Genomic DNA, 24,374 nt, shown 5'->3' on the forward strand with positions numbered 1-24,374 from the left:
CACGATACCGCTGGATGCGGGACTGAGCGAATTCTGGGGAAGGGGCGGATCCAGCAGGCTTTTTTAATACTAGGCTCAGTCCCATCGGATTGGACAGGAGCAACCCACGTGACTGCTGGACCCGCTCCTTCAGTACGGAGAATCTGAATGACAGTATGAAAGAGTTGACAGTGGGCATTAATCAACAGCCAGGAACAGAAAGGAATTTATTCCTTATTTTCTTTGTTGCAAATTTATCACATGACTTTATATATGAAACCCCTATTTTAGTTATGTATTACTTAAATTTGTTATTTGTTTGTTTGTTGTTCAACTTATGACATAGAATCTATTATTCTGAAAAACCTCGGATTTATTAACATATTTTGAATATATTTCTACTTATTTTCATTTATATTTGAAAGAGGAAGAATAACTTCAGCCAAAGCTAAGTTTGGACTACACTACATGATCTACATCTACATAACTACATGATTAATTCTATTAATCAAACAAAGCTTAATGGGGCTTGTGCTTTTGGAACCGAGTGTCACAACAGACTGGTGGTGGTTAAGATTAGAAGAAAAGGAGTGAAAAATGCCACTGAATAAACTAGTTCTTCTTTTCCTGTAAAATATTTTAATGAAGAAATCATTTTAATTTATCAAGTTCAAAATGTATACTATTTTTTCTCTACCGAACAGCACAAATTGAGAAAGAGTGCTCTGCTGTTTGCATAAGTGATGAAAAACTTTTCAACCTCAGGAATCATAAATAGGCATTGTGGAACATGATAGGGACTTCATGTAGGAAAGTAAGAGGGAAAGTAGATGTTGAAAGGGCAGAGGGTAGAAAACACATTTTCTTTACATTCTTCCATTTTCCTCAACTTTATATTAATCATTTAAAATTATATTCCACTGATGCAGAAGCTATGAACCTTGTTCAAAAACTGGATGAGACGGCGACATAGATCAACCTTGGGATAAATTGTCTACTTTCCACAAAATTTTAAAAAATTGTTTCAGGAAAGTTTCAAAACTTATTTCAAATGGATTTTTAAAAAACTGGCTTAGTGTTTTAAGGGTGTTTATATCTGGGGATGTTCTGAGAAAAGAAGTCCCAATTTGACCACTAATATTTTTCCTTTACTGCCTTTAGAAGGTCCTTTGGTCAACTACGCCTTGCAGTTTGGCGATAAGTACCCCTTCTTATTGCAGAGATGGCTCTAAGTGGGACTCTTTGGCTGATGTATCTAGCTGAGTTTTAGTCAGTGAACAGCTACCTTCCCAAGAGTGACTCCCTTCCTACTTCTTGCATATCCATAAACACTAGCACGGTGAGCTAATAAATGGTAGTAAATCTTGATTAGAGCTACTCAGACAGTATTCAAGAACCAAAGCTATACTGTCTCTGGCATAATGGTAATAAATTGCACTAAAAGTATGCAATCACACACTTCCTGGAAAGTCCACATTTCAGGACTAATTGGCAAACTTTCTGAGATGATTCAAGGCTTCTTGACATTCTCCCAACTTCCTCTACCATAAAACTATGATCTCAAAACCATTTTGGATAAGCTTATGAAAATTAAACTAGTGCTGAAATTGCACCCTGAACTTTATTCCCAGCAGCTCCTGGTAAAACACAGCTAAAAGTGTTCAAGGCCTTACTGATCAGATTGGCATGATTATTTCTGCAACTGTTGTTCTAAATCACCCTGAGCTTATTGTTGGCACATCATGGCTTGCATAGTAGCTATTATTACATCTATTCCATAAGCCTTATAGGACAAACCAGACTAAGAAACCAATTCTATATTGGTCTAAAACTACTTTTATTGGAACAGCTATAATAATATAATTTATTTATCATTTCATTTATTTATCTGTATAACTACCCAATTCCCAATACAACCAAGGGAATGCTAGGTAGTTTTCAATTCTAAAATTATAAACAATTTAAACAATTTAAAAAGCACTAAAACAATAAAAAACAACCACAAAATAAATAAATACTAATGACAGCCTTGATGATTAATTAGTAAATTAGTAAAGCCAAGTAAAGAGGAGGCATCCAACAGCCCTCTGGAAGCCTGGCAACTGACAATGGCAATCGTTCTTGCTTTCTCACTCTGGTCCTCTTTCCCGATGCACAGACTGACAGAGAGAAAGAAAGAAGAGGGGGAGAGAGACAGCCAATACCTCGAGCGACAAGAGGCGCATCCTCTCGCACCTTTAGCAGGACCAGACAACAAGTGTTCCACCCAGCTGTGCACTCCCCAAGCTGGAGAGCACAGACCTTCACCTTCTTCATGAGGCAGGAAGGTGCTGCCAGAACCCCTTGAACTACCTGATGTCTCGTCCTCCTAAAAGGCAGAGGCAGTGGGCAACTCCGCCAGCACCCGTTCGCCTTGGCTGGTCAAGTTCACGGAGAGGGGCAGCATATAAGTCCAATTATTAAAGTAAAGAGTGCTCATCCAGAGCGGGCGCTGTCCTGGCTGGATTTGCTGTGCCAGACCCCCCCCCCTTGCCTCCCGTATTTACTGTTACCCAACACCACTGTAATAGGTCGCCCTCCTCTGCCTCCCCTGAGGACCATTCCAAACTTTTGTAGTTTACGAATAAGGTGGTCAATGTTTTCTCTTTACCATGAAGTATAATTAGTAACAATAATAATAATGGCTAAAATGAAAACTGGATTAAATGTAATTTCAATTCTTGAAAATATGAATACCTGATTTAATAACTATTAATTTATATAATAGCCAGTTCTTAATGAATCACATGCAATGAGGCAGAATTTTTTAAAATATTTAAAATTATGTTTACCTTTTCTAATGCAAATTAGTTCATGTACACCACAAGTTCTCTCTCCACCTGTTGAAAAAACATTGAGAAATAGAAGGATATTATAAATAATTACAGTATTTATATTCTTGTTGAAGTCTATATTCAGTCATCAAAAATTACTTTATAATTTAGAAAAATAATTTAGAAAAATCAAAAATTCAAATTATAGTAGTTATTGGTTCCATATCTGAAGACATTTTACATAAATTTCAAACACTGTATATAAATTGTACCTTATATTAAACCAATCTGTTTCCTAAACAAGCATTATGCAACTTAAGTAAACATTTACAGTATAGACAATATTTCCTAAGTTCCTAGCTAAGCAAATTACTCTTACTTTGATATAGATATTATTTTAACCTGACCTGTCACATTTCCTCCTTTAATTGCTTAGATGTGCACAGAAAACAAGAAAAGTTGGACATAGGGTATGGAGAAAGAAATAAAAGCAGGAATATCATTGGTATTGATGCCATTTGAATTATTTGGGTTTTGAAATACTAACATATCAAATTTAAGCAATATTTTCACATTTCTGCTTAAATTAGGAATCATACAATTATTAATAAAATTAGCTACTTAACAATAAACAACTATTAATAAAAAAGCTAAATCCATTAAGCTGTTTAAACTGTAGAGGATTTGCCAGCAAACATTCTACAAGAATTATGGATTAGAGGTTCCCAAATTCTTGGATCAACGCATGCTTAGTAACTCAGTAATTTTCTCATGCCATACCCAGAACCCTTGCTTAATACAAAATATGTAATAGAATCAGGCATGGTCACATAATGCTTCACTATATACAATGATCAAGACTGAAATTGTAGGGTCTGTTATGCATGTAAGTTGAGTACTACTTATAAAAAAAGCTTATTCAGGCTATAATAATAATAAATTACAATTAGCAATCCGGATAATGTAAACTTGTAATAGCATTATAAAACACAAATACAAATATATACTGTACGTACATTACATATAGATATTCAAGATACACATACATGCATTTTCATAAATAAAACAATACAATTATTTGATGGTTTGTTTGTTTGTTTGTTGGACTTATCCAGAAGAGATTTAAGAATTATAAACTTCTAATTACAAACTCCTGTCAAACCTGAGAAAAATATAGTACAATAGCTGACATAGCATGTTCACTTCAAAGTCAGTGTTTAATGCTAAACCTGAGCCACTTCTGGGATACTTGGCCACGTGTGTTATTTCAGGGCTGATGTCAGAAAATACAATTGCTTCTTCTGTTGATTTATCTTATTTTGCTAATCAGAAATAAGGAAATGAGAGCATTTCAAAGTTTTGTATAAAACTGGCAATAAGGAAGAATAAACACAATAGTGAATCACAAGAGCATACTCATGACCAATGTTCCCTCTAGGTTTTTTTCGGTGTGGGCGGAAAAGTATAATGTCTAAGTGGCACATTTTCATTCCTGGGTGTGGATCGGTTAGAAACCCGGTCGTTAAGCGATTCTGGCTTCTCCGCCCCCCTCCCCCATTGTCTTTGCTTGTGAGACAGTCGCAAAAGGGGGTCACATGACCTCAAGACACAGCAACGGTCATAAATATGAAACGGTGGCCAAGTTTTGATCATGCGATCGTGGGGCTGCTGTGAAGGTTGTAAGTGTGAAAAAGGGGCATAAGTCACTTTTTTCAGGGCCGTTGCGACCTTGAATGGTCAGTAAATGAACCATTGTAAGTCAAGGACAACCTGCCTTCTTCCCTAGATGCTTCAAAATGGACTCCTGATCTGCTTCTAAAAGAGTGCACTGCCAGACAGATAATCCTCGACTTCTGTTCTGACCCCAATGGAGGCCAACGTTTCTATCTCCTGAGTAAGACAGTTATTAAATGAGTTCTGCCTCACTTTACCACCTTTCTTGCCACAGTCGTTAAGTGAATCCCTGCAGTTGCTTGTCAGAAGATGCCAAAAGATGTTCACGTAACCCTGGGACATTGTCACCATCATAACTACGTTGTCAATTGTCCAAAGTTTGATCCAATAACCCCTTTATTTTTCTAACAAAGTCCTTCCTTCCCAGAAGGAAGAATTAAAAGAATTAAACGTAAAGAGGATTAAAAGGGATACAAAAAAGAAAAAAGAAAAGAGTTCGGTTCAAAGTTTTGCTCAGATTAAAGAATTTGGAGTTTGAGAAGGGTTCATTAAGCTTGGAGTATTGTTTTGTTTGCTCTTTTTTTAACTTTAATTATTTTTTCTATTTAGATATATGAATTTAGGAATTGCTGATCTGTTTTAATAAAGTTAGAAGTATTGATTATAAAAGATATGTAGTAGGTGATACTGATTTGGATTAATGCATAAATGGAATTGAATTTAGAATTGTTGGGGAAATTAATGATGTTAATGATTTTTGATTGAAAATAGAGAATATTTAGATTTTTTCCCCTTTTTTTCTCAAATTGACTGAAATTTAAGATTAATAATTAAGTAAGAAATGTAGATAAGTATTAATTGGCTAAATGTTAGATGGTCTGAAATAATTTTCAAATTTGGGATTAGGTAAATGTGCTATTTAGAGGGAGGGAAGAAGTCTGAAATTCGTATGGGGGCAGGGAGAAACCCCCGTGGGTCAGAGCCCTGCACCGCCCGGCTGCTCTGGCTCTCTGGACCATGCCCACCCCTGCCGATCCTCCATTCACTGTGTCTTTTTGGTGAGGGCGAGAGAGAATGAGAGAGGGAGTAGAGGGAAACAAATGAGAGAGAGAAGGGAGAGGAAGAGGAAAGAGAGAGAAAAACAGGAATGAAATTGAGAGAAATAAGAGCAAAAAGGCAGGAGAAACAAATGAGAGAAAGAAGAGGGGGGGAGGGACAGGTACACAAAAATGAGAGAGACCTGGAAGAAGAGAATCTGCCTGAGAGAACGGCGTTCTGGGAGGAGCCAGAGGCAAAAGCGAAGTAAGGCGGAGGAGGTGGTGAGGGCTGCTGCTGCTCCTGGTCGGTTGGTTTTTTTCTCTCTCTCTCATTAAGTTGTGGAACCCCTGGCTGGCCCTTGCGGAAAGCAATCAACTTTTGCGCCCTGCCATGCGCCGGGGATGGGAGAAGCGAGGAGGGTGTGTGTTTGTGTGTGTGTCTGTGTGTGTAGACGGCCAAAAGCAGAATGGGGAGCTCGCACGCGCATGCCATTCAACGCAAAAAAGCCTTCGCCACTCCCCCCAACTCCCCACCATCTACCTCAAGAGAATCCTCCATTCCAAACAGGCTTCCTGGGGTTTTTTGCCCTTGAGTTCACCTCAGAACCCACTCGGCGCCAGGAAGCGGGAAGAAAATCAGCAGGGGTGGGTGACTAGGCATGGTCCTACCCCAGAGCCGGAGAAGTCGAGTGGGGCTCAGAGCCCATGAGGGTTTCTCCATGCAAGACAACTTGGGAGGGGCAGATAAGCTGTCCGGCAGGGAGAAATGGCGCCCCGCTGCATGGCTGTGCCATGATTGGGTTTTGGGTGCACCAGCACGCAGGTGCACACCTTAGAGGGAACAGTGCTCATGACTATGGAAACTTTTTGTATCTTCTAGCAAGTGCTGAATGGACTGTTTCTCTCCAATTACTATAACCAATAGAGTATACCTCAGGCCACATATCATTATGGTATCTTGTGGGACCTTGAATATTTTTGTTCTGTTTGCTTCGGTCCTGTAGGATATTATTCCTTTGTTTTAAATCTGCTGTTTATTATGTTTATTACATTATATTAGGCTGTCATTTAAGAAAGTCCTTAAAATATTGCTTTTTTGCTCTATGACCTTGCACTGATACTGGGATTTCCCAATAGAGTAATATATATTGAAATGGTTCTTAATTAGTTCAACACATAAATAAGATCCATTTATTGAAAAAAACTGAAATTATAGAAATTACAGAAAGAACTAAAAATGACATTTAATGTTTAATAACTTTATTAATTTTTCAGGAAGTAATATAATGAAATCTTAGCATAGTAGCACCTTGCTTATTTTGTCTGGGCTAAGTAGAGTCAGGGCCAGCTGATAGTCAAATGAGAGATTATCAGAGAAATCATGGCCATAGGCTATACAGTAGTACCTCGACATACGAATTTAATTCGTTCCGGACCTGGGCTCGTAAGTCGATCAACTCGTATCTCGAACGACTTTTCCCCATAGGAATTAACATAAATAATTCTAATTGGTTCCAGCCCTCAAAAAAGTCCCAAAGTTAGTCTAAATTATGAAAAAAGACATGTTTTTAATTAAGAAATGTACATGTACATATAAATGAACAATAAAGTTTCTTACACTTAACTTGTAAACTTTCTTAAACTTTGAAATTTACATATGTACATACAGTAGCCTAATCATCTGTTTTTGCCTTTTTGGCTGCACTTTCACTTGGAGCAGTTCTTTTCATAAGAAATTTATCCAATGACATCTGCTTTTGCCTGCTTTTCAAAATGTTGCGAAAGTGAGTCAACGAAGTGTCATTGAAAAATGCTGCTGAATGACTCGTAGCTACATTCTCTGGATGATTTTTTTCGATGAAACCAACAACGTTCTCCCACTGCGCTAGCATCGCTTTTATTTCACTGGTAGGAATGACTTCCTGCGGCTCCTGTACCTCTTCCTCACTACTGCTCATCTCTTGGCTCGTCTCCGTCTGTTGCATCTCATGGAGCGCCTTCAGGTCCTCTGTAGAGAGCAGTTCTTCATGCTCCTCGACAAGCTCATTGATGTCACCCTCATCTACCTCCAGATCCATACACTTACCGAGTGACACAATCTCCTCCAACGGGGTGTCAGTCTCGGTGATGTCCTCGGTCTCTCCCTCGGGCTCAGCAGAGTCCCTTGGTGCAACAGCAGCAGGCCACAACTTCTTCCACGCCAAGTTCAAGTTTCGCCTTGACACTTCTTGCCAAGCAAGGTCAATGATGCTAAGGCAAGAAACGATATTAAAATGATCCTTCCCAAACTCACGCAGTGTCAAGTTGGTGTTTTCTGTTACGTCGAAACATCGGCGGAACAGATGCTTCGTGTACAGCCTCTTGAAGTTAGCTATGACCTGCTGATCCATTGGTTGCAGGATTGCAGGGTGGGAGGAAGAAAACCTTTACAAACTGAAATTCTTGAAGGATGTCCTCTTGAAGAGCGGGTGGGTGGCCTGGAGCATTGTCGAGCAACAGTAAGGCACGTAGGGGGAGTTTATTATTCAAAAGATATTTCTTCACCGTAGGACCAAAAACAAGATTTACCCAGTCCACGAAGAACTGCCTCGTTACCCATGCCCTTGCATTGGAGCGCCACATGACATGGAGTTTTTCCTTTAGGATTTTGTGCATATTGAACGCGTGAGGATTCTCAGAATAGTACACGAGAAGTGGCTTTACTTTACAGTCACCCGACGCGTTTGCACACAATGCAAGGGTTAGACGGTCCTTCATGGGCTTATGTCCTGGCATGTGCTTTTCCTCGGCAGTAATGAAAGTCCTACGGGGCATTTTCTTCCAAAACAGGCCAGTCTCATCACAGTTAAATATCTGTTGCGAGACATAGCCTTCTTTTTCAACCAGGCTAGCGAAACGCATAATAAACTCCTCTGCTGCCTTGATGTCTGCACTCACTGCCTCCCCATGCCTAACTACCGAGTGAATGCCACTTCTTTTTCTGAACTTGTCAAGCCACCCATGACTTGCCTTGAACTCGTCTGGATCTCCCAACAAGGATGCTTCATTTTTCTTTAGGTCAGAGAATATCGCACGAGCCTTCTCGCTGATGATCAACTCTGTTATTGTATCTCCTGCCAGCTCCTTTTCTTTTATCCAAATTAACAATAACCTCTCCATCTCTTCATGAACAGACGTCCTAAGTTGGGAAAATATCGTCGCACCTTTTGCTGCTTTAACACCTTTAAGGATGTCCTTCTGCTTAAGGATCGAACAAATGGTGGACGTACAGTAGTCCCTCGCTATATTGCGCTTCACCTACTGCGGCTTCACTTCATCGCGGGTTTTCAAGAAATATTAATGAGAAAAATCATTCGCAGAACTTCGCTGGTTCGCTGGTTTCTAAGGAAGTCGATTGGCAGATTTAAACAGCCAGCGAAACTCGATCGGCAGGTTTTTCAAAAAAAAAATATCTAAAATTGTAAATACTGTATTTAAATACTGTATCTAAAATAAATACTGTGTGGGAAGGGTTTATAAACACTTAAAACAATGAAAACTTACCAAACAATTACAATATAAATACTTAAATAAGTACTATCAGTCGATAAATTCCCCATCGCGGATTTCACCTATCGCGGCCGGTTCTGGAAAGTAACACCAGCGATAGGTGAGGTCTTACTGTACTGCGTTTGAACATCCTTGCAAGTTCAATAACACGAGTCCCTTTATCGTGTAAATTAATTATCTCCTGCTTCGTTTCTATGGATATCATCATCTTCTTCTTCTTCTCAGCGACCTTTCCACTAGCGGACACTTTTTTGGGACCCATGATGCACACAAATATACACTCACTCTAAACACTGACACCACCGAGACGAGACTTTTTTTTCGCGCTGAGATACCTGGAAGCCAACTAGCGGAAGTTCGGGTTGTATCCCGAATTTGAGCTCGGGTGTCGAACAGAAATTTCGTTCGTGGCTCGTATCTTGGAATACTCGCATGTGGAGCAGCTCGTATGTCGAGGTACTACTGTATTGACAAGTCAAAGAAGCAGTGGAAGTGATGTGCCAGTGCCTGGAGGCTGTTGGGGTCTGGATGGGTGTCAACAGACTCAAACTCAACCCTGATAAGACGGAGTGGCTGAGGGTTTTGCCTCCCAAGGACAACCCCATCTGTCCATCCATTACCCTGGGGGGGGAGATCACTAACCCCCTCAGAGAGGGTCCGCAACTTGGGCATCCTCCTCGACCCACAGCTCACATTAGAGAAATATCTTTCAGCTGTGGCGAGGGGGGCGTTTGCCCAGGTTCGCCTGGTGCACCAGTTGCGGCCCTATTTGGACCAGGAGTCACTGCTCACAGTCACTCATGCCTTCATCACCTCGAGGCTCGACTACTGTAATGCTCTCTACATGGGGCTACCTTTGAAAAGTGTTCGGAAACTTCAGATCGTGCAGAATGCAGCTGCGAGAGCTATCAAGGGCTTTCCTAAATATGCCCATGTTACACCAACACTCCGCAGTCTGCATTGGTTGCCGATCAGTTTCCGGTCACAATTCAAAGTGTTGGTTATGACCTAAAAAGCCCTTCATGGCACCGGACCAGAATATCTCTGGGACTGCCTTCTGCCGCATGAATCCCAGCGACCAGTTAGGTCTCACAGAGTTGGCCTTCTCCAGGTCTCGTCAACTAAACAATGTCGTTTGGCAGGACCCAGGGGAAGAGCCTTCTCTGTGGCGGCCCCGACCCTTTGGAACCAACTCCCCCCAGATATCAGAGTTGCCCCCACCCTCATTGCCTTTCATAAGTTCCTTAAAACCCACCTCTGTCGTCAGGCATGGTGGAATTGAGACTTTCCCTTCCCCCTAGGCTTATAAAATTTATGCATGGTATGTCAGTATGTATGATTGGTTTCTTAAATTGGATTTTTTTAAAATTAACTTAAATATTAGATTTGTTTACATCGTATTATTATTGTTGTTAGCCGCCCCGAGTCTACGGAGAGGGGCGGCATACAAATCTGATTAATAATAATAATAATAATAATAATAATAATATCCAAAAAGAAGACAATGACAAATTATTTCCATACTGTTGCCAAGAAAACAGCAAGAATGTCCCCACATAGATAACAGGAATTAAGTTCAACTAGAGACATCTTAATATAATAGAATTTAATATAATGGGATTTAATAATCACAAGAGTAAATGCACAAAGCTAATAAATATGACAATCAGGACCAAATAAGACAAATGCAAAACCTGAAAAATAATCACATATAACCCTATCATGGCAGGATACATGCATTGGAGATTTAATTACTGAGATGGGAAAAGGAAATGCAGTTTATGTAACATTTCTTTTACTAAATTACAAGGGTTACTAAATTATTAATCTTAGTTGTATCTGTCACACATGTAGAATTTCATACTAATGGTAAATTCAATCTGGTCAGTTTCTGTATTTCAACTCATATACCACAATGCAACCTAATCTAAACTCTGCCCCAAGCATTCTTATGCTGTCCTTTACAAACCACAATTGATAAATACTGTTGCCCACTTCAACCAGGAGGTATGTGCAATGTACTAATATTATATTAACATATAACATCCATAAAATATATGTTGAGTAAAATATTGCAGATAATAGTGTTACTTAAATTGATCAAGAATTATCATTTTTAAGGCTAACTAATGTAAATAGTTATTATATAATTCCAAAGAGCTCATGTTAGTTATAAATCAGAGAGTCAAGTAGTATGCTAAATGTTTATATAAGGTAGTTGAGCAAATTGAAAAAATAAACACATTCTCAAAGAGGTCTAAGGAGCTGCCAAAAAGGGTGGGGGGGTTTCAATCTGTTCTCCAAAGTACCTGAAGGCAGGACAAGAAGAAATGGATGTAAACTAATCAAAAACAGAAACAACCTAGAACTGAGAAAATTTCTGATACAACAAATAATCAGCTGAACAAAACTGATGGCTGTTCCAAAAGTTGTGAGTACTCCAATCCTGGAAATTTTTAAGAAGAGATGGGACAGTAATTTGTCTGAAATGGCATAGAGTTTTCTGTCTGAGCAGAAAACTTCCAAGATCCCTTCCAACTCTGCTATTCTATTATTCAGAGAAACTAAAGAAGCTATATAAAAATCTCATGCTATTATATGAATGTTGAATTATGTGAATATTGAAAATCTCTTTTGTGTATGCATAATGCACAGACTAACATTTATAGGCCTACTTCAGGTTCTGATCCGCTGCATTTTGATGGAAATAAAGACAATTAGGTATATCAACCATGTATATATTTGCAGCTTACCACTCCACTACCAGAATACTGTATAAGATGGAATTGTATCTCAATTGTAGCAATCTACACTTTTAAAGAATAAAAACAAGACCAAAGTCTCCTCCCACCCAAAACATCACAGAAATTTTTCAGAAAACTTCAGCTCTGGCTTACGACAGCTGTCTGATGGACCTCTTATCTCTAGTCAACTCTGCCTATCCAATTTGTCCAGCAGGCTAGATATGCTCAGGTTTCATCAATTAAAAATTGTCATTTGCCAGGACACAGGAGTTGCATCCAGTCTGTTGCAATTCCTACCCTCTGAATGAGCTCCTCTCAGTAATTCACTTGACTCCACCCCCTTACAGTTTAATAAAATCAGTAAATATGAAGCCTTAAGCCAAATGTAGTGTAGTTCCGTTTTTGGCTTTTTTTTAAACTGGTCTGGTTTGGAATTTCTTTCTTTCACTTGGTTGAATTGCTGTACATTGATTTTTCAATTGTAACCTATCCAGTGTCATTTGGGGTTGGACAGCCTTTTAAACATAATTAACTAAATTACAATTAAATTACAAAATCAAATTCAAATAAGATGTTAAAAGTGCAAGCGTTGCAATTTTTTTTGAAGATACTGATGACATTTCCAATGATCAGTTTTTATTTCTGTTTTCAAGCTTTTTAAGGCAGCAACAAATTAAATATTCAAATGTTGAATGTTCAAAAATATATTTCGAAAATTGGATAATGAATTCAATGGCCTGTGGAAAAGCAGATGATGCTTGATTTCCTTGCAAATATTTAACTTAGAATCCCGTTAAAAACTTTCACTCAAACAACTGCTTTTAATGAAAAGCTTTTATTCCTGTTTTCAGGGTATTTTTTTCTCAATCCTCCTCAAATGTATATAGAGTAGAAAGAGAAACAGATCATAAAAACATAAAAGACTGATGGCAGAAAAAGACCTCATGGTCCATCTAGTCTGCCCTTATACTATTTCCTGTATTTTATCTTAGGATGGATATATGTTCATCCCAGGCATGTTTAAATTCAGTTACTGTGGCTTTACTAACCACGTCTGCCTACTCTTTCAGTAAAATAATATTTTCTCACGTTGCTTCTGACCTCATGAAAACTTAAGTCACATTTCTGGGAGACAGACATAAATAAACGAACGAGGAGTAAAGGGTTGCTGAGTATTGTTTTTTTCCAAGCACACAGTCAAATGCAGAGCCTTCTTAAACCCTCATTTTACCTCAGACTTTTAAAACAGCAAAATAAGGATTTACAATAAAGGGAAAGGCAGGAAGAAAGGAAGAGTGAGTGAGAAGAAAGAAAGAGAGGAGGGAGGAAAGAAAGAAAGAACCTCCTCTACTCAGTTATTTTCTGTGCACCTTTAGTCAAAAAATGCTTTGAGATATCTTGCTGCCTGTGGCTTAGGGCTGAAGGGTTGTTATAACTCGCAAAGAAAACGCGAAAGAACGGATAATAATAACCGTTGGCCACTATTATCCCAGAGAGTCATCGGCAGCTTTCTTGTCTTAATCACCTATGAAAATAAGCCCTTATTTAGCCAGACCGAAGATAAAATCCCGCCTCGACTCAAAACAAAATAATTTCTGTCCTTGTATACAATTACTTCGGGATGTTGGGGGGGGGGCGAGGGAAAACCGCCCGTTTTCGCTTTCTGCAATTATGACAGTTGCAGCGCCCGACCTACTGGGGAGGGGGATAGTGAAGCGCCCCCTTAAACCCCCCCCCGCTCCCCAACGATTCCGAAGCTCTCCCCTTAAGAGCCCAAGAAAGACAAATCAACCGCACCCTTTTTTGTTGTTATTTGTTGTTGTCACCCTCCCCCTCCCCTATTCCGGCTTCCCCTGAGGGAGCGCCCCTCCGTTCGGGGTCGCCCCTCCCCGCTGCCCAGGTGAAGAGGGGGGGTTTATTCGAGAGGAGAGGAGCCCGTTATTGGCCTACTTACCATCAATCGCCATGATCTTCCAGGTGGGCCGTACCAAGTGGAACGCACGTAGGAGGCGCACGCTGTCAGGCACAGGCTGGCAGAAGCGGCGGCGGCGGGAGAGAAAGCTTCGAAAGGTGGGGGCCGGGAGGCAGCACGGGCGGCAGCGAAGTGGAAGGGAAAGCGCGCGCGCCGTTGAGGGGGGGAGGTGTAAAACTGAGCGGCGCGCGTGCCGGAGCTGTGAAGCTGCGCGTAACTCCTCCTCCTCCCCTCGTTCGCTGCCTCCCCCTTCTTCTTTTTTTCCTTTTCGCTCCTCGCGCCCAGTTTCGAAAGTACCGTCGCTCTCTTCGCTTTCTTGGGTTGTTGTTTTTTTCTGTCCACGCGCGGCGGGGCCTTTGTGATGCGGCCTCTCGAACTAACGGTCCTCATCGGCGCGGCCACGGCCGCGCCAAAACTCTTCCTTTGCCCACGCCATTCTCCTTCAGTTCAAGCGGCTCGGAGCTAAGGATGCTGCAGCCGCTCCGCGCGAGCCAAACTCTGCCTTTCAGCTTTGCCTCTATTTATTTATTTATTCAATTTGTAAGGCCGCCCCATCTCCCGAAGGGACTCTAGGCGGGTAGAGTCCCTCTGAGGCGCTTTTGCCTCAGATTTCTCGAGCGTAGCTCTCGTCCTCTGCGCTTCCCTCGTTTCAGGAAAGAGGCAACAGGCAGATACCAATAACATCGAAGAAAGCGATGGTCGAATCACTTGGTTTTTTGGGGAAAATGTTTGCATATTCTTAAGAAGAAAGAACATGTACATATAAAACTATACGAACATATAAAACTATTATTGGTAGTTTTAATTAATTAAATAATAATGATTCTCGAGTTAAGGGCTGAGGAAGATGGTATACTCATAATTCAAACTCTAATGCATAGTTTGAATTATGAGTATGCCATCTCCCTCAGCCCTTAACTCGAGAACCATGATTTTAAAACGTGTAAAACACCTGCTAGCTGTATACCCATAAGATGGAATAGAGTTCAGCAAAATTTAAATGCTACATGGTGTGTGGGGTTTTTTCAGTCCCAGTAGCCTATATGGAACTTTCCAATTTATATAGTTGGCAGGGCTAGGACCCATGAGGACTTTACAGAATAAAATTCAACAAAGGATGGAGGCACTAAAATGACAACAAAATGGAATGTATTTCTTTAAAATATACTTGCAAGGCAAGATGTATATTTAAGGCTTGTTAACATTTAAGATATAGTGACTGTGTTATAACTGCAGTTTCTTAAAAAGATAAGAGTAATATTCTGAATTAGGATCCAACTACAGCTAACATTCTTGCAACAATCCCAGTTTAAGGGCATAATGAGTAAATAGTTATTATGCAACATTTATTTTTTGCTCCAAGTTATAGCAAACATTATATCCAAATCTCTGCCTATCTTCTAAACAAATGTTTAAACTGTCATCAGAAACTGTTGAAGCAAATTAGAATTCAAATGTACTCCCACATTTAGATTTTGTCTTGGAAAATTAGATATTTGTGTGTGTGTATGAGAGAGAGAGAGAGAGAGCCAATATTTATTAAGTGGTTCAGCTGCTTCTGAGACTTTGTGACTTCATAGATACCCTTCATAGGATTATCAGTAACTACTATTTTATAGTATATAAAAAATTAATATTATATAGTATTTGTGAGTTTATCTGTATCTTCATTGATAGCATCCTGCCAACCTGTTTTCTTGACAGCTTCTTTTTCAATTGCTTTTTATTTTTTTCAAACATTGTAGTCTTTTCCAGTGATTCTTGCTTTTACATTATGTGTTGAAAATACATAACCTTTAGTGTCACTACAGTATTTGCATTTCTGTTCAGTTTTCTGATGTCACTGAAAGATGTGTCCAAGTAGTCCAAACTATTTTCTCCAACATCATAATTCAATTTATTCCATTATCATTTTTTCCTGATAATCTGATTTCACAACCATTTATTGTAGCTGAGAAAACCAGTAACGGTAAAATATACCTAGGTTGTCAAAGTGATTCCTCTATAATTTAATATTTTGCCTTGTTTTGTCATAGCCATTCCAGGGGAAAGTTACTGCAAAATCTCCCTTTCCTCCTGATCAGCTGGGACTCAGGAGACAGAGAATAGATGGGATGGAGCCCATCAGAGGTGGTATTTACTAGTTCTCCAAAGTACTCAAAATGTCAACTACCAGTTCTCCAGGGCTGGTCAGAACCTGCTGAATAACATGCTATTGGGGTATTAATTTAGTGAACCTCTTATGTCTGATGTATTTATTTATTTATTTTCATTTTACTTTTGAAAATAAACTGTATCCCAGAAATGCTAATACAGGTATCTTTAATTTACAATCATTTGTTCAGCAACTGTTCAAAATCATGATGGCCCTGAGTGGTACTTAGGTCTTTGTAGTTCCAGCTGTCACAGTGTCCTCACAGGCACACGATAATGATTTCTGACATTCTCCGCCAGTTTTTCACAAGCAAAGTCAATGGAGAAGCCAGAAAAAAGTCAACATCACAAGAAGTCTTCACATGGGACTACTGCAATTGCCATCATTAAGTGATGCAGTCATATGATGCTGTACTTTACTACGGCATTGCTTAGCTATGTCAGTTCACATCCCAATTGCCATTGTAGCAAGACTACCTGTAACTTCCAGTGACCCTCTTAAAAAACCTAAGATGAAGGTTTTTTATAATTGCAAGCAAAGTACAGTATTGTACTTTATAATAACAAAAATAAAATATAAAATAAATACCTTGGAAGTTCTATAAAAAGTAAAATATATATAAAGTTCATTATAGCCAGTAATAGAATGTAATACAGTAGAAAGAAACTCATAGATCAATTGACAATGTGTTTATATTTCTTTTTGTTTATATTATGTAATGCCAAAGAAGACATAACATGTTTTAAGAGGAATACGCTTTGGAGTTATAAAAATAACAGGAGTAGCCAAAGCAACCATAATATAATTAGAATAACTGAAAACTAAAGTATATATTCTTAAGAGTCAACATTAAGAAAATGAGGGCCCAATATATTGATGTGATATCATGACCCCAACAAGCTCAGAACAAAGTTTATAGATTTCCTACCCTTTTCGATAGCATGTAAATAATTCCTGGTTCCATTGAAATCAATACAGTATGTAGTTTAAATTGTATTGATGAAAAATACTTCCACCAGGGAAATATGTCAAAGCGAGTTAAAGATACAAAAAATAATTTGCATGTAAAGGATAGATATGCCTATTCCATTAGAAGGGGCAAAATAGACATACTCTGGTCTCATTGGTCAGCAGTATCACCAGGGAATCCCAGGAAGCATGCCTTTCTTGTCATGGTGCCTGTCTTAGGAACAACTTCCCACCTGAAATACAAATGGCCCTGATCCTATTGGCCTTTTAAAAAGCTGTAGAATCCAGAATGTTGATGGAGCACTGATATGAGTGCAGTTTGGTTTAATAATAAATGTAGTTTTTAGGGCCATCAACCTTTAAAACTAGATTTATATACTTCAGTTGTGTTTTATTACTGTTTGTTTCCTAGAACGTTTTGCAGAAATGGTTGGTTATACATATGTTGAATAAATAAATATCTATTGGACTTACATTTGTGTCATACAATGAACTTCAATCACATCACTGGACATTAATTCATTTATTTTACAGAGTCAAATGACACTATGTTTGCCTGGAATATCTGGCATGATAGTACATGAAGCAAAAGTTTCTGAAAATGTCTCAAAAAGAGAGGACTCAGAAAGCAAAGCTTTATAACAGGAGGAAGTGAATGTTGCAGGACCTGAGACAGCTCCATGTGAATGTTATAAACAAGTTGGGCTATTAGACAAAGTACAAATGCAGCATAGCTGTGGTAGCTATAAAAGAAAAATCAAATTTATATTACAGCAAAGCCCAAAATAATAGTAAAAAAATAGTGTGTGTGTTTTGAATTCTCAAGAATTATTTATTAAGATAGGTAAGTAAGAGGGAATTGGTTTGACAGAACTGAAACTATGGAGTCTGCATTAAATCAAACAGCACTCCCACATAATTCCTATTCCCAATCCCTGACAAAGCAGTTGGAATTCAGCCTGACCTTCATTTTTCTTGATATCAAATACCGGCATGATAGTATTCACCTCCAATGGACTAATAGCCCTCTCCATTGAAGCCACTATAAATTCTGGGGGTGGGGCTTCACAAAAATCAACTCATTCTCCCCAAAATGAAAAGAGAAATAAAATGAATAAATTGCTAGCAAGGCTGGCTGCAAGTACAGTATATTTTATTTACAATTATTTCTTTCCCAGCTTTCAAAAAAATGAATGGGCAGCTTTCAAATAAAATAAACATAAACTGTTAAAAAACAAGGTTTTGTTTTGTAGAAAGAGGAGTGGAGGAAGGGCATATGTTATTGAGTAACTGCTATGAGGCAAAACATTTTGTCTACAAAGATGACATCCTATGGCAAGCTATGATAAAAAAAATCATCATCATGTAACTGTTAAATAAGGCAAAAGAGTTCTGAAGCAGTGCAAGAGTTTATGCAGATCTGCATGGCCCAATTTAAAAAGGGGGGAGGCAGGAGCAGAATGGTGGGGAGATGCACTACTAATTAATGCATTAGTGTGCACTAATAAAGTATATAAGAACTACAGAAAGCTGCACATACAGCAGTTTTCTTGTTAATATAATTTGACTTTCTCCAACCTGGCCGAACCTTAACATTTCAGCTTCTATCTGTTGGAGGATGACAGTAACCTACTATACAGTATAGTAATTTTAGATACCAAGACAGAAATAATTTGTGTCAATTATATTTGATTTTTTTTTGCCCATTACTATAGAATCATTTGAAATTTTGTTTTGTTAAAAACAGTGGTATTACAGATGCAGAGCTTTCATAGAGCAATACATTATAGCCATAATCATTTCCATAAACATTTCAATCTGAATTTTGTCTACCAAGAACTACATTATAACAGATAATACAAACCCTATATGTAAATAAGATATTCTGGTAGTTTGCTTTGCACTTTATCTTTGGAGAGGGGAAGCATACAAATATAATAAATCTAATCCTAATCTACTGCAGTTGAAATCAACCTGAAACAACCTGCCAGATATGGGACTAGTTCACTTGAATTTACATTCACTTAAGAAGAGATAACAGATTAACAGAGTTGGAAGGGATCTTGTAAGTCATCTACAGTGATCCCCCGGTTATTGCGTCCCCAACCATTGCGAACAGGGTAATTTGCGATTTTTGAACCCGGAAGTCAAAACACCATCTACGCATGCGTGCCCTTTTTTTCTATGGGCACGCATGCGTAGATGGGGCCCGGCAAATCAGCTGCTGGGCGGCTTCCCTGGGTCTTCCCCCTCTTGCTGGTGGGAGGGCGAGCAGCGGGCATCAGCAAGGAGTTTCCCCACCGCCCACGCAAACTCCTCGCTGCCGCCCGCCCTTCGTCCGCCCACGCCGTTCATTCTCGCCGCTTTCGAGCTGAGTCCTGAAGCGAATTCGCTCCAGGACTCAGCTCGAAAGCGGCGAGAGCGAGCGCGGACAAGCCGTTCGCTGGCGCTGGCTCTCGGCGCTTTTGAGCTGAGTCCTGAAGCGAATTCGCTCCAGGACTCAGCTCGAAAGCGGCGACAGCCAGCGCGGACAAGCCGTTCGCTGGCGCTGGCTCTCGGCGCTTTTGAGCTGAGTCCTGAAGCGAATTCGCTCCAGGACTCAGCTCGAAAGCGGCGACAGCCAGCGCGGACAAGCCGTTCGCTGGCGCTGGCTCTCGGCGCTTTTGAGCTGAGTCCTGAAGCGAATTCGCTCCAGGACTCAGCTCGAAAGCGGCGACAGCCAGCGCGGACAAGCCGTTCGCTGGCGCTGGCTCTCGGCGCTTTTGAGCTGAGTCCTGAAGCGAATTCGCTCCAGGACTCAGCTTGAAAGCGCCGAGAGCCAGCGCCAGCGAACGGCTTGTCCGCCGCCTGCCTGTCCGCTAGCGAGGAGCCGAAGATTGGGGGCGGCGCGGCTGTTTTAAAATGTCGCCGCCGGCATGGGGGGCTTGCCAGCACCCCCCGGACCCCCAACCCGGGTTTGGGGGGCTGCTAGGAAGCCCCCCATGCCGGCGGCGATGTTTTAAAACAGCCGCGCCGCCCCCAATCTTCGGCTCCTCGCTAGCGCTGCGGGAGTAAAAACACCATCTGCACATGCGCAGACGGTGTTTTTACTTCCGCAGCGCTACTTCGCGAAAACCCGCTCGTTGCGGGGGGTCCTGGAACGGAACCCTCGCAACGAGCGGGGGATCACTGTATTCCAACCTCCTGCACACAATTTCTGCTCTTCCAAACTAATTGCAGTTTAATAGTAAGCAGTATCTTGCTAGCCTTAGCACTATGCTTATTAAGATAGCAGAGGCTGTTACATCATTAGTGGAGTGCATTCAAACATAATGCATAACAAGCCTTTTTTGAGGTTTAAAGAAAGATGGAGAAATAATAAGTTCCTCAGAGACTTTCCATTGATTACTCTGTGTTATTAAATTCATGAGTTCATTAATTCATCACTTTTATTCAAATTATTTCTTCAAACTCAGATTAATATTGGAGTTGTAGGCTAAAGAGGGAATTGAAAAATATTTCATAAAAGGTAATAGCAAACTTCTTGAACATTGTTATACAAATAGGCTAAATTATCTCCCAAATTCAAACTCAGTCTAAAGGAGATTTTACATTTATGTTAACATATGACACAAGGACATTTTTAAAAAAAATTGTCAGTAACTAATGTTTCTAGAGTCATCCTCTTTCTGTTAACATGAGCATTTTGTAAACTAACAAGGGACAACTTCAAATTTCAATCAACAAATGCTCAGTCTTACACATTGGCAGAAATAATCAGAATACTCATCTCTATTGATCTAAGTGCCAGAGCCCACTGCAACAGCATTGCTAAGAAGGCATTAATAGTGGTTAACCTAAACTTGCGTAGCTCCTTCTCTGGTAATATTGTACTTCTAATTAGAGCATATAAAACATTTGCTAGACCAATTCTCAAATACACCTCATCTATCTGGAATGTACACTACACATTGGACATTAATACAATTGAGAATGTCCAGAGATATTTCACGAGACAAGTTCTATACTCCTCTGTTTGCAACAGAATACCTTATGTCACCAGACTAGCAATTTTGGGCCTAGAAAATTTAGAACTACACTGCCTTCGATCTGACCTAAGTATAGCACACAAAATTATATGATTTAATGTCCTACCTGTCAATGACTACTTCAGCTTCAACCACAACAATACACTAGCTCACAATAGATACAAACTTAATGTAAATTGCTCCAAACCTGATTGCAAAAATTTTGACTTTAGCATCAGAGTAGTCAATGCCTGGAATACATTACCTGACTCTTAGTTTCTTCCCCAAACCCCCAAAACTTTAATCTAGGGGTGGGTTCCTCCCAGTTTAGACTGAATCCCCCGAAGTGGTAGTGACCCACTGGTAACATCAACATGGCGGCATGGATATGGTTCGGCTGGTGCCAATCTGGGCACCACCATTTCTTTGGGGGGATTTTTTTCCTAATTTTTTACTGTTTGGAAGTGTTTTCCTCTGCTGCTGCTTGAAAAAAGGCCCTCCCACCCACTCTTGGGTTTATACTTACCTTTATTCTTTCACCAAAATACAGCTGATAAACTCCTCAGATGTGTTTCGGGCTGATTATAGCTACTTAGCATGCACGGAAATGGAATTGCACGAGGGGAAGTATATGTGCCTGCATGAAATGTCACAATAACAATAATAATAATAATAATAATAATAATAATAATAATAATAATAATAATAATAATAATTTATTAGATTTGTATGCCGTCCTCTCCAAAGACTCGGGGCGGCATACAAATCTAATAAATTATTGTTGTTGTTGTTGTTGTTGTTGTTGTTGTTGTTGTTGTTGTTGTTGTGACATTTCACACAATGTAAACTCGTGGCAAAGGTAAGTGGAACCCACCCCTGCAGTATACCTTGTAGGGAACATTTTCATTCCATAAATTGCCTAGAAACTGCTATATTATTTATAGCATATATTTTCCTCTCTTGCACTATATTTTCTAGAAGACAACCAGGGTAGCATTGACAGCTGGGCTCACAAATAGGTGTTGTTTTGTTTTTCCTCAGAAAGTAATTATTGTTTTCAACCTTTGGAAATTCTTCTATTATGGAGTTTGTCCTTTTTAAAAGATTTTCCTTTACATTTAAATATTCTGCTTTTGATAACCAAATAAAGAAAAAAAAACTGAACTCAAAATTTTCAAATCTTTACAATATAAAGTGTTTGTTAGTGAGTGGGTGAATGTATTCACATACTTCTCTAGTTTTTACACTTTACCCAAAAATATTCTCATGGCATTTGAGTGCAATGCAGAAGTTGTGGGAGGAAACTTGAAGCTCTATAGGGGAGAGATTATGGTGCCTAAAAGTGAAGGTTGCCTGTGAGGCTCTATTTCCATCCCACTGGAACTCTTTATTTAAGCACAGAGGGGAAAAGTACTAAAAAGCACTAAGGGGAGTTTTGTCTTTACATCCCACTGAGCATGTAGAGAAAGGTAGACTTATTTAATCAGAAGGCAAAGAAAAGCATTATTTTTAATCAACAAAAATACATCCAATTTTTTTCCTGCCTTTAAACTGCAAAAGAAATAACGAAGTGATCCTAAGCAATGCAAGTTGCCAAAACAAATATAATACAGTGATACCTCTACCTACAAAGGCCTCTACTTATGACCTTTTCTAGATAAGAACCGGATGTTCAAGATTTTTTTGCCTCTTCTTAAGAACCCAAGCCTTTTGTAACCGGAAAAGGCAGGGAGAAGCCTCCGTGAGGCCTCTCTAGGAATCTCCTGGGAGGAAACAGGGCCGGAAAAGGTGGGGAGAAGCCTCTGTAGGGCCTCTCAAGGAATCTCCTGGGAGGAAAGAGGGCCTCCATCTTCCCTGTGGTTTGCCCAATCGCATGCATTATTTGCTTTTGCATTGATACCTATGGGGAAAATTGCTTCTTCTTATAAACTTTTGTACTTAAGAACCTGGTCACGGAATGAATTAAGGTCATAAGTAGAGGTACCACTGTAACTGTCCTTTTTCAATACCCTTTTTCATTTTATTCCAAATATGCCTCTGTTGTTAGGAATTGGTTTTTAAATTCAAAATAGAAACTTATAATCTGAGAGGACAAGGGTGCGTGTGGCATTAACCTCTAGAGAACAGGAAGGCCTAGAGGAATGTTGTCGATGGGATCATGATGGGTCGGACACAACTTCACAACTAACAATAACCTACCAATACATGAGATGGCTGACTAAATCATTCTCATAACATGAACTGGAGCAAATGGTGAACCTGCTAACCTTCTCATTGGCTTTACTCTTATTTAAATACCAGCCAATGTATATGCCTTGTCAAAAATCCAAAAATAGCTGCACAAGAAAAGCATATACAGTAATGATTTGAAAACAAGTGCTCTATTTGTCAGTTGCAAAGGCTGACTCTCACATTACCATGTGTATACATCTTTTTTTCAAGCCTAGTTTTAGGATAACTGTACCTAGTTATTAGACTTGCAGTTTCTAGTAAATCTGCTAGTCCTATACTAATCATAACTTGAATATCTAGATAGCACACATACTGTACGTTTATAGCAGGTCTGACTTCTGATTTTCCTCGCTGATGGTTCGCTTCCTGATGCACTGCGTGGGTGTGCATGCACAGTGCTAAAAACCCAGCTCTAGCGCATGCGCAGAAGCAAAAAAACAAGATGGTGGTGCCTATGGCGCCACCAAGAGAGCTGATTTGGGAATGTGGCAGGCCTGGGTTACTGACGGTTTCAGCAGCCCAACCCACCAAGTTACTACTGGTTTCATAGATCCAGTCCAAACCGGGAGGAACCCGCCTCTGGTTCATAGTAAGAGTAGTGAGAATATGTCTTTGGCTCAGTATTTCTGCTTCTTCTATTTCAAACATATATTTAACATGAAATGCAGAATGAGTGAAAAACAGCCTTTCTCTTTTGGAAGCATGTTTAAAATTCTAAGATCACTGACTCACAAACAGTGTTCCCTCTAATTTTTTTGGGGGGGGGGGCAGAAAAGTATAGTGTCTGAGCGGCAGTCCCTTCGGGACTGGGCGGCACAGAAATAATAAATAAACAAACAAACAAACAAATAAATAAATAAATAACCCACCCTGTTTTGCCTCAGAGAATTTCAAAATAAAATACTGTACTGTGTGTCTATAACAGTGAGCTCATAATAGGGCAACTCTATCAATATCAAAATGCCACTTAAATAGTTGAGCTAGTTTCAAACTAGATTTTGATTTTCTTTCTCTCTTCCTTACTCCCATTCTTTTTCTTTCTCTTTTCCTTCCTCTCTTTTTTCTATCTGTTTCTCTCTCTTCCTCTCTCTCTCCTTCTCTCTCACTCCTTCCCTCTCGGCTTCTGGGCAGGTTTGGAAATCTCTTGAGTTCATGATGATTTTTAAGTGAGCGATTGCTCACTGCTCAGCTTAGAGGGAACTATGCTCACAAATCTAATTCCAGTGGCCACTCTACCAATAGC

At 39.7% G+C, this 24,374-nt stretch overlaps 1 protein-coding gene across 2 annotated transcripts in view; it reads right to left on the reverse strand.

The window, feature by feature from the left end:
• Positions 1 to 14,243, reverse strand: part of SYT14 (synaptotagmin 14) — a 105,894-nt gene extending 91,651 nt beyond the window's left edge. For both annotated transcript variants that reach the window (XM_070734492.1, XM_070734491.1), the window contains exons 1-2: positions 13,751 to 14,243; positions 2,811 to 2,858 (exon numbers count right to left, since the gene is read on the reverse strand). In XM_070734492.1, the coding sequence (XP_070590593.1) occupies positions 2,811 to 2,858; positions 13,751 to 13,763 (61 nt within the window). In that variant the 5' untranslated portion in view covers positions 13,764 to 14,243. The remainder of the gene's footprint in view (positions 1 to 2,810; positions 2,859 to 13,750) is intronic.
• Positions 14,244 to 24,374: the final 10,131 nt, after the last annotated feature.

This window comes from Erythrolamprus reginae, chromosome 1 (assembly GCF_031021105.1).
Source record: "Erythrolamprus reginae isolate rEryReg1 chromosome 1, rEryReg1.hap1, whole genome shotgun sequence".
Classification (NCBI taxonomy): domain Eukaryota; kingdom Metazoa; phylum Chordata; class Lepidosauria; order Squamata; family Dipsadidae; genus Erythrolamprus; species Erythrolamprus reginae.